This window comes from Haliaeetus leucocephalus, unplaced genomic scaffold (genome assembly GCF_000737465.1).
Source record: "Haliaeetus leucocephalus isolate CR32 unplaced genomic scaffold, Haliaeetus_leucocephalus-4.0 Scaffold848, whole genome shotgun sequence".
In the NCBI taxonomy this organism is placed as follows: domain Eukaryota; kingdom Metazoa; phylum Chordata; class Aves; order Accipitriformes; family Accipitridae; genus Haliaeetus; species Haliaeetus leucocephalus.
The window spans coordinates 9,760,584-9,776,722 of NW_010973284.1; the positions used below are offsets into that span (position 1 = coordinate 9,760,584).

The 16,139-nt window shown below is 37.8% G+C and overlaps 1 protein-coding gene across 6 annotated transcripts in view; it reads right to left on the reverse strand.

The window, feature by feature from the left end:
- Window positions 1-16,139, reverse strand: part of ST3GAL3 (ST3 beta-galactoside alpha-2,3-sialyltransferase 3) — a 192,736-nt gene that overhangs the window by 117,640 nt on the left and 58,957 nt on the right. For all 6 annotated transcript variants that reach the window (XM_010582509.1, XM_010582507.1, XM_010582508.1 and 3 more), the window contains one exon: window positions 3,161-3,253. In XM_010582509.1, coding sequence (XP_010580811.1) covers window positions 3,161-3,253 — 93 coding nt within the window. The remainder of the gene's footprint in view (window positions 1-3,160; window positions 3,254-16,139) is intronic.

Below are 16,139 nucleotides of genomic sequence, written 5' to 3' on the forward strand. Positions count from 1 at the left end.
GCTTCAGAAAGATGACTTATTTCTAGGAGCTTTGTTTACTTTACTGTTTAAGCCAGTCCTTGTTCATTTTTGTGGCTTTTCCTTCAATCTCTTATTTCCCCTCCCTTGGACTTTCACCATCAAAACTGGACACGGTATACTAGAAGTCTTGGGTTGGGGGGTTGGGGGGGGGGGGGTTTAATTTTAAATCAGTGCTACACATAAAATTTCTCAACTTATGTGTGTACATATGAACGTGAAATAGCATTTCAGCTATGATATTTTGTTGAGATTACATGAAGCTTTCTCTGTGTCTGTTTCCACAACAGTTTTTCCATCTTGAAGGTATAATCTGCATTTGTTCCTCCCAGATGTCTTATTTCATATCGGATGTATTAACATATATTTTGTTGGACTGTGGCATTTAAATCAGGCAATCCAGATTGTTCTCTAAAAGTAACCAATCCTTTATTTAGTACTCTCCAATAAGCCTATCATGTGCATACTTAACCTAGGATTTTTTCCAGCTAGGATTATCGATGAAGGCATCAAGCATTGCTAGAGTAAGAACTAAACAACTGAGGATCTCATAAAAAACAAAACCAAAACAAAACAAAAAAACATTTAGTCTTTCCTTACCAGCAACCACATTTTGAGATTTCTCAGGGCATTGCTCTTTAATCCATCTAGCTTGGTAAAGTCTGAACTCACTTTTTTACCGCTAAAGAAGCACTTACCAAGAAGAGTTACATCCTCTAAAAAATATTTATTCTATTGCAACTACTTCCATCATATTTTGCCTATTTACATTTAAAATTGCACTAAAAAGCCAGGAACCTTTAGAATGGGAAAACATTTATTCATTTTATTCATGCTTGAAAACAGCCAAACCAACTTTATCCAAATAATAAAAAAAAACCCAACAAAACCACACATTTTATGGCAAAGACCAAGCCTGAAAAACGTCAGCCGCAGAGGTGATGTTTTCCTAATGATACAAGCAACTGAAAACAAAAGCTAGAATAAAAGAAATCATGCAGCTCAAATTCTTAAATTAACAGGCAAGCTAATTTGGCTTTAAGAGTTCTAAGTATATTAAATTATGATATCTGGCTTGGTAATGGTAACTTTGCATGGTTCTTTGAGTATGAGAGAAGTTTGAGAAGAGAAAGAATCTTAAGTGTAGCATGGAATTCTTTGCAGACTACTGGTCAGCCATCCTTACACCAATCCTAGGTAAAATAATGAAATGTCTGACACTGAATTCAATTAATAAAGAATTAAAGGACATCCTGGAAAAAAAAGTCAACCTTAGTAAGGTTTAGGGTTCACATCAGAGAAGCAACTGAATATAAATCCCCAGCCAGATGCTGTCTTTAGAACTATGGATATGATTTTTCAATGTATGAACAAGACAACAACCACCTAGCTAGACTAGAGACAAGTTACTACCTCTTTGCATGGTATTAGTTCAATGCAGTTAGCTATTGGGAGAAGGTGACTGAATAGCGATCTGTAAGTAGCTACTGAGGGAGAAGAATAAGTAACACTTCAGATTCTAGCAGGCAAAAAAGTCCTTCTTGAAGCCAAAGTCTTAAATTTAAAATGAGATTAATATTTTTGCAATAATGAGTTTATCCATATAAATAATGTAGCACATTATTACCAGATTCTCCACCAACCGAAATCTTTAAATCAAGCTAACTACCCTGTGATCCACGATGAATTTACTGGAAGAAAACATCATGTCCTATGTCATGAAACAGATCAGGATAAGGGACCATTAATGGTATTTTTCTGGCCTTAATAACTGTACCAAACAGTCTTCCTTCTTCAGTGTATATAATTTATCTCAGCAGAATCAATATGTAACAACAGACATGCCTTGGGAAGGGCAGTTAGGTTTCAGCTGTATAAAGAAAGGAAGGCTTTAGCTTCAGACATCTTACCACAGTTAAATTACCTTATATTCCTCTTCTGTACTATTTACATTTAATATATACACAAACACAGATTTAAAAGCACTCAAAGTTCTTCAGAAGAGGATGATCATTTGTCTACGTTTGGTTCTAGTATTTATTTATATTCTAACCAGAGTTCCAAAATTCACACAGAAGGTAATACTGATAATTGTTTGTTTTACACTGGTGATAGAGAACATAGCCTCAACACTTAGCATTTTGTTTTGGTTTTAAGGCCTGGCTGTAATATCTGCTGGTTACAAGGCAATGTAATTGGCAATTTATTTTTAATTTTTAAAGTTTGCAGATACCATGTTTGCCAATAAAACCAAAGAAGATACCACCAGTTTCAGGCTTGGCCTGAAGGCCACTGTCACCCAACTTAACCTCTATACGTACAAGTCATGGAAATGCCCTCCTCAAAAGAAAAAAAAATACATCTTTTATAAGATGTGTTAAAAAGTCCACAACCTCTTTTGCCAAAGAGATCACTGCACTAGAGCACCTTTTCCACATGCATTAGAAGCTTGTACAAAGGTCAAATAACCATTCGGTCAAATTTTCCATTTGATGAACCAAACTGAGATCCTTATAAGTTTTGGTTGATCTGTTATGATTACATTCCTCATTTCTGAGAGCTATCAAACAGTACTGCAACTTTCTACCCTTTCAGAAGGAAACAAATTCTAAAGAAACTAGTAACACTTCAGCTAACAATAACTTCTCAACACAGTAAGATGTACAGCTTGCTAATAACATATGTCTTAGACTCTTTGGAAAAAACTATTGCAAAGCCTCCAGGCACCTGAGGGATGCTTTACCCTGTTCTCCCAAGTTAAAAAAAAAAACAAACACAATTTACTACTCCAGATAACTTAATGTCACTTCATGTCCAAAGCTTCCTATGGATTGCATCATCTGGCACCAGCAGTGAGCTTGACCACACATCTGTAACGTACACTGACAATATAATCTGTTTTATTATTCAACACACAGAACTCGCTACTCTTTGAGCAAGCTCCTAGTCAGACTGAAATCAATTAAGCCATTGCCACTGACCGCTCAAAGAGCCCAGAATTTCAACACCAGTCTCCCCTTCAACCAATCAAGTGACAGAGTAACGACACTTTCAAGACAATCTCTGCAGATCACCCACCTTGAAGGATGAGAAGTCATCAGGGGAAGAGGGAAAAAAAACCCCAGTAAAGTTAATTACTTACTTTGGGAAGATGACAGTCATGAGCGCTGATGCATAACCAGGCTTGCACACTCCCTCAGAGAAATTTGCATACTTTGATGCCAATTCTGGAGGCCTGTGAAAAAGTAAGTAGAGAGTCAGGACTCTCCTGGCTATGAACTGGCTTCTACAATCATCCAAGTTATTTTTTTCCTTACAGGTTTTCTGAAAAACAGCTGTGAGCAATAACAGCAAACACAGATGGGTTTTTATTTGTTGCAATATAGCATCACAGGAGAACAACAAACAAAGGATAGGGTTAAAGATATCTGAAATACCACTAAACCACTAGTTTTGCTGAAAGATTTTCATACCTAGGAAGGTAAAGCTCATGGAAGAAAAATATCAAGATATCATCTTAGACTTCAACCTTTCAAAAGGAAGAAAACATAAACAGCACTTTGCTTTGGCTATTTTTCTAAAGTATGATCAAAGTTAAAATTATAGAAAAGTATTATTTAGAATATTATTTAGAAGACACCTTTCAAGTATTTGAAACAAACTGTCGAGCAGTTCCGACAGGCTATCATCAAGGGCTGCATGCTTTCAGTATTTGGATTAGATGACATTGCTGCTGTTCTGTTAAGATGTGTCTTAATTCAGCTTGCCTAGTGATTTCAGGGCGAAATTTAGAATATTGCAGTTTTTTTAATTTAGTTTTTGTACAGAAACTCATGAAAAGATATTTAAGTCCAGTACCTACTTTTATCATAGATCTGCTGAGTGACCTGGAAAAAACATTTAATTTTATTTGTGTCCCTATTCACCACCTGCAAAATTTTTACATTAATCCATTTCACAAAGACATTACAAGGTTTAACTCACTTGTGCTTTCAAAGTAACATTAGATACCTTAATGTCAGTCACAGTATGAGAATTATTAATATTCCTTAAAAAAACCCAAATGCATTTACAGTTACACACTCAACATTCAGCAGAAGTTGGAAGTGGTAATTACCGCAGAGTCGATTGATAATATTGTATTTGCTACACCATTCTGTTAGCAGAAGGCAAGTAACAAAAGGTTTTTTCCTACAGGTCAACAGTAGGAGTCAAATGAAGATGACAGTACAGGTCCACAGAGTAGATGCACAAAAATAATTTTGAATAGCCCATTCTTATCACAACCATGCTTTTCCAGGCATCACCAACATGTACATCACCAAGATCACTTAACTAGCAAACTACTGCTAAATGTAATGAGCACGGATTTAGAGAGTTTCAAGTGAGTGGACCCCTGAGCTGAAGACAAGGTCCTGGAGGGATTGTGACCAGTGGTGCAAACAAAACCCTGGCTGGCAAAATTACGTATCTCAATAACAGTAACTCCATGCTGAACTAGTAGCATCTACCCTTCTTGTACTGGTCCTGGGGTCACTTCCCAAGAGATCACTAGCCAGTTCCAACTGGGTTATCAATAGATGGACAGTTAATTTTAGAATTAGCTGCATACAGAACAAACCCTCCTAAATCTATAGTTCCTAAAGAATAAAATCTATGTCTGATGAATAGAAATCTAAACCTTCAACAGCTGGAAGTGGAAATAAACTGGAGAAAATAAAAAGTCACTGTAAGTTTTTGATTTCTTAAGACCTTTGCAGATGAAAAGCACCAGGAAAAGCTTAAGAACATGGACCTGATTGTAATTCTGCCACAGCTTTCCTGCATAGTTTTAGTCAAAACATGTAATATTTCACTATCACAATTCCTTATCTATAGGATGGCAGAAGAATACATTTGGCTATTTAGACTGTCAATTATTTACAGCAAAGTTTAGATTTCTCTAAATATATTATATAGACATGGAGAGACAGATGCAGGTATAACATTATCTAGCACAACCCAAATCCATGAGTTCGGTTTCCACAGGTGATATTGTAATACACATGCCTCAATGAGAGAGATGAGAAAACATCTAAGATGTGAACATCTGGAAGTTTGAATCCTGAAGACTTGCACTGAATGATGTGTGCTCTGACTCCAGTCAGGATCTCTTTAGAAATAGACACAGGAAGGAAAGGCCTGTCGCTGACAAATCAGGAGGTTTTAATGGTGCTAAAATGTATCCCCCTCTGACGCAGTCAAAAGGGACAGCAGGGTGTACAGATCACAGCTTATTGCAGCGTTTCAGATATGAAGAAATGTGAGAAATCCTAACCTTTTTCAAGCAAACTTAAGTGTTGCTGGATTTTTACTGTTTAAGCAACATACAGAAATCCCTAATACCAAAATCTTCAAAAACAAGTAGCAAGCAACTGGAATTTATCTGCAGCCACCACGGTAGTGAGTCATTGCTGGCAAACTTGTATAACTATTTCAACAGCAGGCCTTTCTCAAATGACCTCAGCGGTCACACAAAATATCTTGTGCCACAAACACAGGCATTTTTCTCTTTTCTGATTTAATGGTGCTTTCATTATCAAATTAAAATGTCACTCAGATGCCCATCATGGTGTTTCTGCAAAAGAACAGTAGGCTGAAACCCTCATGCATTTGAGTCGTACAGAATGCCAATCAGAGCTGCATACCGACAGCGGAGCTGTCAATTACAAAACCCACAAAGATAGTCAGAGCTGCTAAAGCCCGAGGGGCCGAGCTGTTAACATTTCTTGGATGTGATGAAGTTCATGATCCAGAGTGCCAGAGGCAGAACAATTCTCATAAGCCAACTGTAGCTGCCATCTCGTATCATTCACCATTTGCTTATCTCCTTTCTTCTAGCCACATATTGAGCCAGCAGGCTACAGAAAACTAGAAATGGGCACTCTACATTTTAAAACCATCTAGGGACACATTTTATTTGTTTGATTTCTTTAGATTACACACTACATACTGTCATTGCCAGTATACTCATAACGATAAGCCTGCACTAGATGTAACTCAAAGCAAAACATTTGGAGTAAGGCTGGATACAGCCTTGCTGTCTAACATTCTGCTCCTGCATGAAGCTATCCAAGCTAACATCATTTTAGATACATAAATTTGCTTTGTGTTTTTTCTGCAAGATTCACAGATCTTGCAGAGATTGCTCTTCCATAAATCAGACTGCAAAACATCCTGCATGAAGTGTCCCATAGAAAACCATACATTTTTCAAACAAATCCAGCTTTGTAAAGTCACACTGCTATTAGCATGTACACAGTTGGGTAACAAAAAAGTGTACAGAACTGAAGTGTATGAATAAGCATCTCCTTCATATTTGATGACAATGTACTTATTACACTGCTGCACATATTGCTGCTTCTTTGATTGTGTTTCTTATTTCCAAATGGAAGAAGCAGTATTACTGGAAGTTCTGCAAAGGTCACCTGACAAGTTACCAAAACATGGTGCACAGCATTACAAGAGCTTACGTTTGATTCTTGTTTCATAATTCTGAATGCTGCTTGCAACAGATGGGTTAAGAACTACACACAAACCCAAACATTACTTTCTTAGTGCTTTACTAGTAAGTGGCTTCATCTCACTAGCTCCATTACTGTGCCCGGAATCCAAGGCTATCCCAAACACATGGAAAGCTGTTGCGGTAAGTCAGCCAGGGCTATCATGAGTGTTATGGCACAAAGGCGCAAACCCCCTCTACAACGTCCAGGCCCAAGCACATTATTCCAGCTCTTGATTCTCATGCTCCTAGTTACAGTGAAAGCTTCAGTTGGGTTGAGGTAGTTAAAGAGCTAGTGAGACAGCAGAAAGGATATAATTAGATGACACTGTGGACCCTTAAATTTTGCTCAGATTTTGTGCAGGAAAACCCCAGTAAGATAATAAATTTATCCAGAATAAATGAGGGAAACAATTCATAGTCAGTAACTGTAAACATCTGCAGTTTTTAAACAAGTGCCTGCATGATGATGAAGTTAAAGGGAAGTAATTGGCTTACTCTACTAAAAAGAAAATGCACTCTTGCATTTTTTTCTGACTTTTCTCCTATGAGACTAGCACACATCCTGAATTCTTAAGATTTTCTGTGCTTCTCTACCTGTTATGTGGGCATTGATCTTAACAAAATTTTACAATTTGGTTAAGTCAAAAATCCAACTGCTGTCAGAGGATTTAGAAAAAGTAACAAGATTTTGCCTTCTGCTTGCATTTGGCAGATGTGTGTCTTATTTTAATCTCAGATATGAAAATGTCACCACGGTTAATTCCTTCATCATGTCTTGATCAGGGACAACATGTCACCCTCATAGGACTGGAATCTAAATTAATTTTAAAAAAGAAATTAGTAATACAAACTCAGTGTTTGGACTACTAAAAAAAAGTCTGCAGCTAAGCTCATGCAATTGAATATTACAAAATATACTTTAAGAGACAGATTTCGCTGCTTTGCCTTCCACATGGAATTTAAATTGTGGATTGTAAAAACTGAAAAACTTCATCTGCTTGAGATCATCTTATTTGAGGACTGACTTCTCTTGCTGTTACTCTTGCACACAAAATATATGTACTGATACATTTCTGAAAGAAGGAAAAGGGAGTTCTTTGGCAACGTGCTCTCTAGGTTGACTCTGCGCCTTGGAATTTCTTTCTCTTTGACCCAAAAACCCCTCAGTCTTATACCTATACAGCAGCTCTACAAAGTTTATGTCATGATACCTGAAGAATGGAGACATGATGAGAACATGAAATGAAAGGCATGTAAAACATAGGGGTTATTATGAAGTAATAATTAAATAATTTTAGCAAGTAATTTGGCAGATCAAAAAAGGGCAGATCACTAAGTCAAAGCAGTTTATGCTGAGACACCATATCTACACCACATAAGATTCAGGGCATTTTATTTTAGATAGGACTCCAGTCAAGATTCCCTGGGTCATGTGATGTATCAATCACATACATACATGGCTCAATGTAGGCCAAAAGGCCAAGTTTCAGTTTGGATTCTTATGTCCCCAATTAAATATTGTTGCATTTTGTAGACTCCTGGAATAAAGCTTTCAGTTTAGTTTCCCCCAGATAAGCCTAGGGCTATATTTCAGTCAGCATACAGTAAGAAACAATTATGGTATTTGCTTCAAAATTGCAGGACGGCTCCAAACAATACACCAATGAAGACAAACCAGAGTGGCTAGGGTGTACCTTTGTTTATATTTTAATTAATATCAAAGGGTCACAGATCTTTGAATGGTGTTTGTTTTATACATCACTTATAGTCTAATAAATAGACAGCTTCCAGTCCTCAACATGCTTTTTCATAGTATCTCATAAGCTTGTAAAGCAACAAATCCCATTTGAGGGGGAAAAACCCTGGAACAAAACCATAAACCAGCCCTCCCTTCCCAACTGGCAAGGACTTCTATTAAAGAGACGGATGAGAAAGTTAAGTACCCCATCAACTCTCCCCTTCACTACAGACTGTCAGCCTCACAGCAATTACTACCAGTTCACTCAAAGGCAGGGGAGGGCATCTTTAACAGGTCTGGTGATGCAGCTCTTTCTCTCTCCTTCAGTTACCGCTATTCAGTCAGAGGAAGAGAAGTCATTAACAGAGGTCATTAGCAACAGCAGCCTTCACCTATATCGTAGGAAATTCCCATACACCAGTAACAGCAAGGGACTGAAGGGAAAAAAAAAAGTATCTGCACATCTGACTTTGTAAGTAGACTCATGATCATCATGTCATTTTGACAGGCGGAATGTCCTTGAATGCAAGATGCTATGGAAACAAGATGAGCTGATGAACCCTCCTCTTGGCACATGGCTGGAGCTCCAAGTTCAACAGGAGCGCAGCATGGGTTAGGAAACACTGAGACGGAAGTTTAAGGAACTCTGATTACAGCTCTGTTAGAAGTTTCCAAACTCTGGTTCAAAGAATTACATGGCCTGATCATGTGATATTTGCTATTTTTCCAGTTCCAGCTGAGGAAAAACTAAACAAACAAAAGAAAGGAATGAGGAGAGAGAAAGAAGAGGAAAAGCAGAATGCTTACTCTGAAACACACAGGAAATGCATCTATCACACTACAGCCAGCTAAATTGATGTAAATATTTTCAAATGTTACTTCACTATGTAAGCAAATGCCTCAAGGAGGTTGTATGACCAAATACAAGGAGAGATGGCCCAAATTCCTCCTTCTAAAAAGATGATGCATGCTAAAAAAACCCATCCTGTTCTGCTTCTCCACCAAGAATTGTGGCCTCTCATGAAATTAATTACTTAACAGTGAAGATAATCAACACATACTTTTATTTTTTTATTTGGACTACTCAAGAACACCAGCTGAAGAAGATTAGGTTACATTAAACTGGGCCAGGAAAACAAAATTTTAAAGACATTCCACCAAAATCCATGACCCACTTCCATAGCCCTGAATGAAGACATGACATGAAGTCAATGCTACCCTTTAAGAAATGCACGCTAGGCAGAGGGGCACTGACAGCTGAAGACCACTAACACTGGCAATGCCATTCACCCTTTGTGAAATGTTGTCTTACACTGAAGAGGTTTCCATGCACAAAAAAGTCACGAGGATCCTACTTCCTTACTAAATTCCATTCCTGGCCTTTGACATACTTTGAGTTAGATCACCAGGCAGAATAAGGAATTTCAGATTAGTCTCAGCAGTGCTAAATACATTAACATCTTAAGAAATAGAGCTATAAGTGATTTCTCTATCAGAAGGGACTATATCATTGTACCACCTCTTTACAGTTCACAGAATCCAACAACCCTGACTGGAGCTTCTCAATTAATAGACTTTTATCAACTCCTAAAAAGTGTTGGGAACCTTGAGGAGAAAAGAATCAGAAGTTTTCAAGCTAGAATGTTTTTGTTTGGTTTAAATAAGTAAATAAAGAAACTAAATGCTGAGTTTATAAAACCAGATTCAAAGGATGCAGATAAAAAAATCCAAGAAAAGTCCATGGCATATTTTGTATGTGACCTCACGCTGCATACTACTCCAAGAACTGAGTAATATCCCTGATCTCCTTTGGTTTTTATAAACTTTCTCCTTTTTTTCAAATTTCTGTTTCTGTTACATCTTACCTTTAAGACTAGTAACAGAAAGAAAAAGCAGAATTGTGTTCAAATAGACACAGATAAGGAGTAAAGAAAACAGTCCATTTGAGGGTTTGTTTTTTTGTTTTTAAAGAAACATGGAAAGGAGAAAACAACTGGCTGAAATACCAATTGTTAGACTAAACAAAAAGCATGAAATACAGGAATTTTATTTTCACAGAAGGCAGCTGTTTACCAAAGAAAGAAAAAAAAAAAAAAAAAAGAAGATGGCTGCTCCCTGAGTTTTAGATTATTTATTAATCTTTGGACAAAGAAACTTGTAACTTAATGATGAAGTAACTTGCTGATAATCAACATAATTCCTGAGCGTATATTATTAGACTTTTATCTATTCTAGTTTCTATAGATCCAAAATTACTGGTTTCCATCCTCAGTAGTATCAACATTTTGGTTTTACATATAAGAGACAAGGATGACCCAATGGAGGATAGTCACTTTTTTGGAGATGGGATGTGTCAGGACTCACTTAATAGTCAATAAAAACCTCTCTCAGCAGTCAATTGGGATTCCTACCTGAACTGCTTTCTGAATGAACTGTCTAAAGAATGTCTAAATAAACTCTATTTCCCCAAAGTCAGAAGTGATAGTGCTGCCTAATATTAGAACATGTAATTCTCAAAACTTGAAAAATGAAATGCTGTGATTTTCTATTTAAATACCTCTCAAAACTCACTGTTAGCATAATGGCCATAAAAAGTGAGCCAATTAAAAGTCTGATGGGAAATAAAACGCTCACCTATCACATCCATTTTTGGCCAAACGAAGGAATGCAAGAAGATAAATTGAAATGTCATAATTTTGTTGCTGTAACCCTTAAGTCTTCATCACCAACCCTCATCTGTTATATCTACAAACAGGCAATGCTTTCTTTGGCTCGGGAACAGTGTTTTTCTGTTTGTAGTGTAATGAATCCAGCAGTGTAGGTCAAGGAGAGAGAAACAAGTGCTAAAGGGATGGGAATAAATAATTCAACCCAATCAGAATCCAGGAATCCGCTGCTCAGACTAGCAGGAATCGGTACATCTGAAAACGAAGATTCTCCCCTAAAGCCTACAGCTGTAGGGAAAAAAGATCAACTAAGAATTCCTTAGGCATCATAGCTGAAATTACAGTTTTATGACTGGGTACTACAGTTTAGTAGATTTGAATGTCAAAATACAGTGCTTAGCAGTTTTAAATGCCAAATGAGAAAATCAGTTCCACTAAGGTTTTAATCACCAAATCTTCCTTCTGAAAAATGTAGTTCATTTCATTGCAGAACACAGCCAGGCTATGGAACACTTCATTTCAGAGGAACTCACAGTGTTTAGCTACATGTGAGAGCACACAGGCACAGCAGAATGCTATGGAAAAGATCAACAGTGATTTATTATTCACTATTTCCCATATAATCGGAACATCAACCAAAATTATCCTAAAGACAGTAAAACACTGACAGAAGGAAGCACTTCTTTTCTATAATATCCAGTTAATCAGTAGATTTCTTTACATCAGTATGTTACAGAAGCCAGATGTATAGATGGGATCAAAAGCTATTAAGAGGTCTAACAGTATCCCCAACTCGGGAATACCAAAGCTTCCTCTCCTTGGAAGCTGGAGAGTACTGGAGTGAAGATTGCTTCACACCAGCGTATTTTTCTCCTTCCCTAAACAGTTCTAGGGAGCACTTTGAGACAAGACATGGGAGCAGCTGAATATTTGGTCTGGTCATTTTTATTTTCCCACAAAGGAAGTCCAACCCTTTCTGTTGCAGTAGCGGATCTATTGCACAAGTAACTGGCAGAGACCAATTCTTCGTGGAATAAACCCCACTTGGAAGAAATTTCTCTCAGCTACCTGATAGCAAATCTTTAACAAGAACCATTCACAACACTCTCCCTTTTCAGTTTCTTCAGTAACTCTGCAGGGGTAATGGTGATAAAGGTTGCCCTTCAAACTTTTCTTTGGAAGATCTGGACAGCCTGGGAAGGAATAACAACTTAACTTCTCTTAACTAAAGAAAAAGAAGACTCTGGATATGGCGAGGGCTTTAATTATATTTTTTTTTCCCTGGGCTGGACTGAAATTGAGAGGAAAAAACCACTAGTCAGTGAATAAATTGCTTTAGATGGTGTATATAGAGGTGACCTCACCACTGGGGAATGTGGTTTAACAGTAGTTTTACAAAATGCTGTATATAGGCATGACGCTCTGAATTTTTCTCACTCTTTCTGAAGTAGTAGTCCAAAAAAAGCTGTCTTCACTGACCTGTATTAGAGACAGATGTCATGAATTCAAACAGACATCAATTAATCTAATAAGTACCACACTGAAGTCTTAAGAAGAGGAAGGCTACATATTGGGAGGAAAACGTTTCCTCCAGAAACCTTGCTGTACATACAGAACATAACCCTGACCTGGAGGAACCCTTGCAGATACTGTGACTAAGTATGCCCTCATGAAACTAACAAAAATCCGAACTGCTTTAGGGTAAATAATTAAGAATAGCCACAACTCCTAACAGTAAGAACAGCTGCAGAACCACCCAGATCAAAAAACTCTCCTGTTTACTCCATACATTGTTCTAGTGAATGCTGTTCTGCTAAGAAAACTTTTTTTTCCACTTCAAAGAGCATCTGCTTGTCTGAAAAGGCCATCCAACCAACATCTAAACTGCCATATGTAACCATGATGAGTCAGAGAAGAGAATAAAGTTTGTCTCAAGGAACTGTGAACAGCCCAATTAATCAGACCTTCCTTCATCTTATGTTGCCCCTAACTTCACTGAACATCAGTCCTACATCAGAAGGAGGTTATTTGTGGGTCTCCAAAAGAGACAGAGAAGTGGTTTTCTAAGGTGTTTGGTGTACAGGCTAAAGGAGAGCTCCAAGGCTGAGTACTGAAATAGGTTTCACTTTTCACCAGGACAAATCCTCTCCTCTCCTCCTTGTTAATTCATCAAAACAGCAACACTTCACAAAATCGCCTGAGCTTGAGTCCCATGATGGTAAAATACAACTTTGAATCCTGTACAGATCAGAGCCCCTGACTCAGAGAGGCAAATGACACAACCACCTTTGGGGATTTCTGCCTTCAATGATGTATAAAAAGGGTCACTAAAAGAGGATGCAAAGGAGCAGGAGGAAGGCACTCAACATTTTGCAGCTGTATAGGACACTGCTCACATTTTTCAGGTCTTCAAAATTAACCCTTTTAAAGAGCCAGGGGGAAGATATTTCTAAGTAGGAATTAAAAGGTCTGAAATCAAACAGAAGTATCCAAACATATTCATTGGTTTTGATTTGTTTGTTGGCTTTTCAGTTTATCCTTTAACAAGCTGGAACAGATGGCATGGCAGACAAGGAAGAAACAGCATATACATGCTCTGTCAGTCTTCCGTCCCTCCCTTTGTGCTCCTGATTCTTGTTGCTGAGAGCAGGACTGGGGCTGCAGATAGGGTCAGGAGTAGCATTTCTGCCTGTTTTCATTTCTGCTGTGAGCTGAGAAAGAATCACATGGGCTTCTGTGTAATGTAAGAGTACAAAGCATTTAAAAAAAAGTTAATTTGTTTGGTTTTCTCAAAAGCAACCAGAGAAAACCTCATCTGAGCCTCAGAATTCAATTCAAACATCCATAACCTCAAAAACATCTTACAGCAACCGCTACACGACTCCCTCCTCAAGATGGCACATCAGACGCAGCTTTAAGTAACCTTCCTGCTGCAAAGTAGCCTGCATCATGTTTTGTTCATTGCAATGGGCATCACACAACACCAGAACTCTCACCCACCCTTGTCAGGTCTGGGGTCCTTTAGAGTACTTCTCCAGTGCAGATTTGTCAAGGACGCTAGCAGCAACACCATGCTTTCTCAAGGAAAAAACATATTCTAAACCTAATAAAAATTTACCTTGTCCTTCAGTCCTAGAACAACTTTAAACAGTAAAATACAGAGATTTTTACTAAACAAGACTTACTGTCAGGTTTCCACTCGTAAGGCTGGGAACAGAACAAGTAAAATACACCTCTGGATTATATTTAACAGGGTTCTTTCAGTCTCTCTCATCTAGAGTTCCTCTAGCCTGTTACCTCTGTAGAAAGCTAAGGATCATGGTTTCACAGCGTGTCACTACCTGACAGATCATCATCCTCTCTTCTGCTAAGCAATTCTTCTCAAGCACAGTGATCAGGCTTCCTGCTTTCTTTCAACATAAATGAAATATTGTTTTCTTAGCTAATAGATCATAATTACAGCTGTTAAAAGTAGGTCTTGGTTTTACTATCCTTCCCCAGCATGCAAGTCTGTAGGTATTTGTTCTACCAAACTCTTCCCTGACTTGATGACCTACTACATATTCTTAGAATTTATGTATGGCATTCTTAGCACATACAGACAGGAAAGCTTTGACATCTCTGGTCACATTATAGCAATGCAGAAGACAAATTTAGAGTCAGACTGAGTAAAGTAAGCTGTCTCTTCCCATACATCCCATTTACAAAACCTCCTCACAGCCAGCTACAGAAAAATATAAATTAGGAGCTGACAACTAAGCTGTGTCTTGATACCATAGCAAGAGTGTTCTTCAGAGTAAGTGGCATGTTTCAGAGGCAGGCTTGATAAACGGTGTAGTGTTCCCTTGCTGGAATACCCTTGATTTCCATTCAACCATCAGATGAGGATTCCCTAAAACATTTCCAAGGGGAAACAGAAGGAAAGTACATTTCTCTTTGGAGGTGGAACAGTGCTGGCTTGCAAGAAGGGATCTGTATCAAGCCAGGCAGGTGCAGAAGAGTTGATGCTTGGTGATCACATACATGCCTTTGGGATTTCCAACAGAGGCAACTCTTGCATCAGTTTAATGATAAGCTCACAACTGCTTTGATTCAGGACAGGCAGCAACAAATCACACGTTTCTACAATATGTGCTGGTACTTTGTTCATTATGACCAATATCAAGAATACAATGATGAACACCAGTGTTTTAACATAAATCTGTATCAAAACCCATGATCCCATAGAACATCTAGTCCTTGCAATAAACTGTATAGCCAGTTAGAATAAGACTAATTCCTATTCTTATCCTATTAGATAGAGACTAATTCTAACCTCTTTAACTGAAGTCTGGGGAATGATCAATGCTTAGGTAGCCCAATTCATTCGATTTTCATAAGCTATTCAGAGAGCAAGAAGGTCTTTGTAGGAGGATATTTAGTGTCTAGAAACTTAACAAGCTTACCAGTGCAGAAGCTGGCCAAAACTAAATTTATCTCTGAGTTTTAGGATCGTTTTCTGAAGGAAGAACATGAAGTTGGCTTTTTATATGCTCCTCTCCCAAAATGATAAAGCAACAGGAAGGCCACATGTCATTTATGAGCTTATAGATAATCCCTGAACTGTGTTTTGCTACTGAAGTAAATTTAGCCTTCTGTGAATGCAACAACTGTAAAAATTTTTGCTCAAACAACAGTACTAGAAACTTGTAAAGTTAACTAGTTGTAACCATATCCACCCCAGGAAAAACAAACAAACATAAATTTAATGAGGTTAATGCTACTGTGGTGAAGAACTACAAGCAAAGCGCATGCTCCACCTTAGAGATATGGAGAGGAAAAAAGAACCGAGCCTCTTCTTTATAGGCTTCCCAGTTTTTATACCACTAGCCTGGCTGGTTAAAAGAACACAAAATGTGCAAACCCAGTCCCAAGAGGAACATACCAAGAAGGAAATCAAATCTCACACGTATCAGGCACCTTCATGGACATTCACTTGAAGAACAAGCTCATCTAACAAAAACTGTTTCCTATTTAATATGCACACTAATTGGAACTATATGTATTACCTTTTTTTTTTTTTTTTTTTTGGGGGAAACTTCTACTGGCCATTATGTTATTGTGGTCAGAATCAAAAACAGGTTGAAGAGCTTATGAGTCACTCATTTTTGCTTTTAAGATATTTGTACATCAA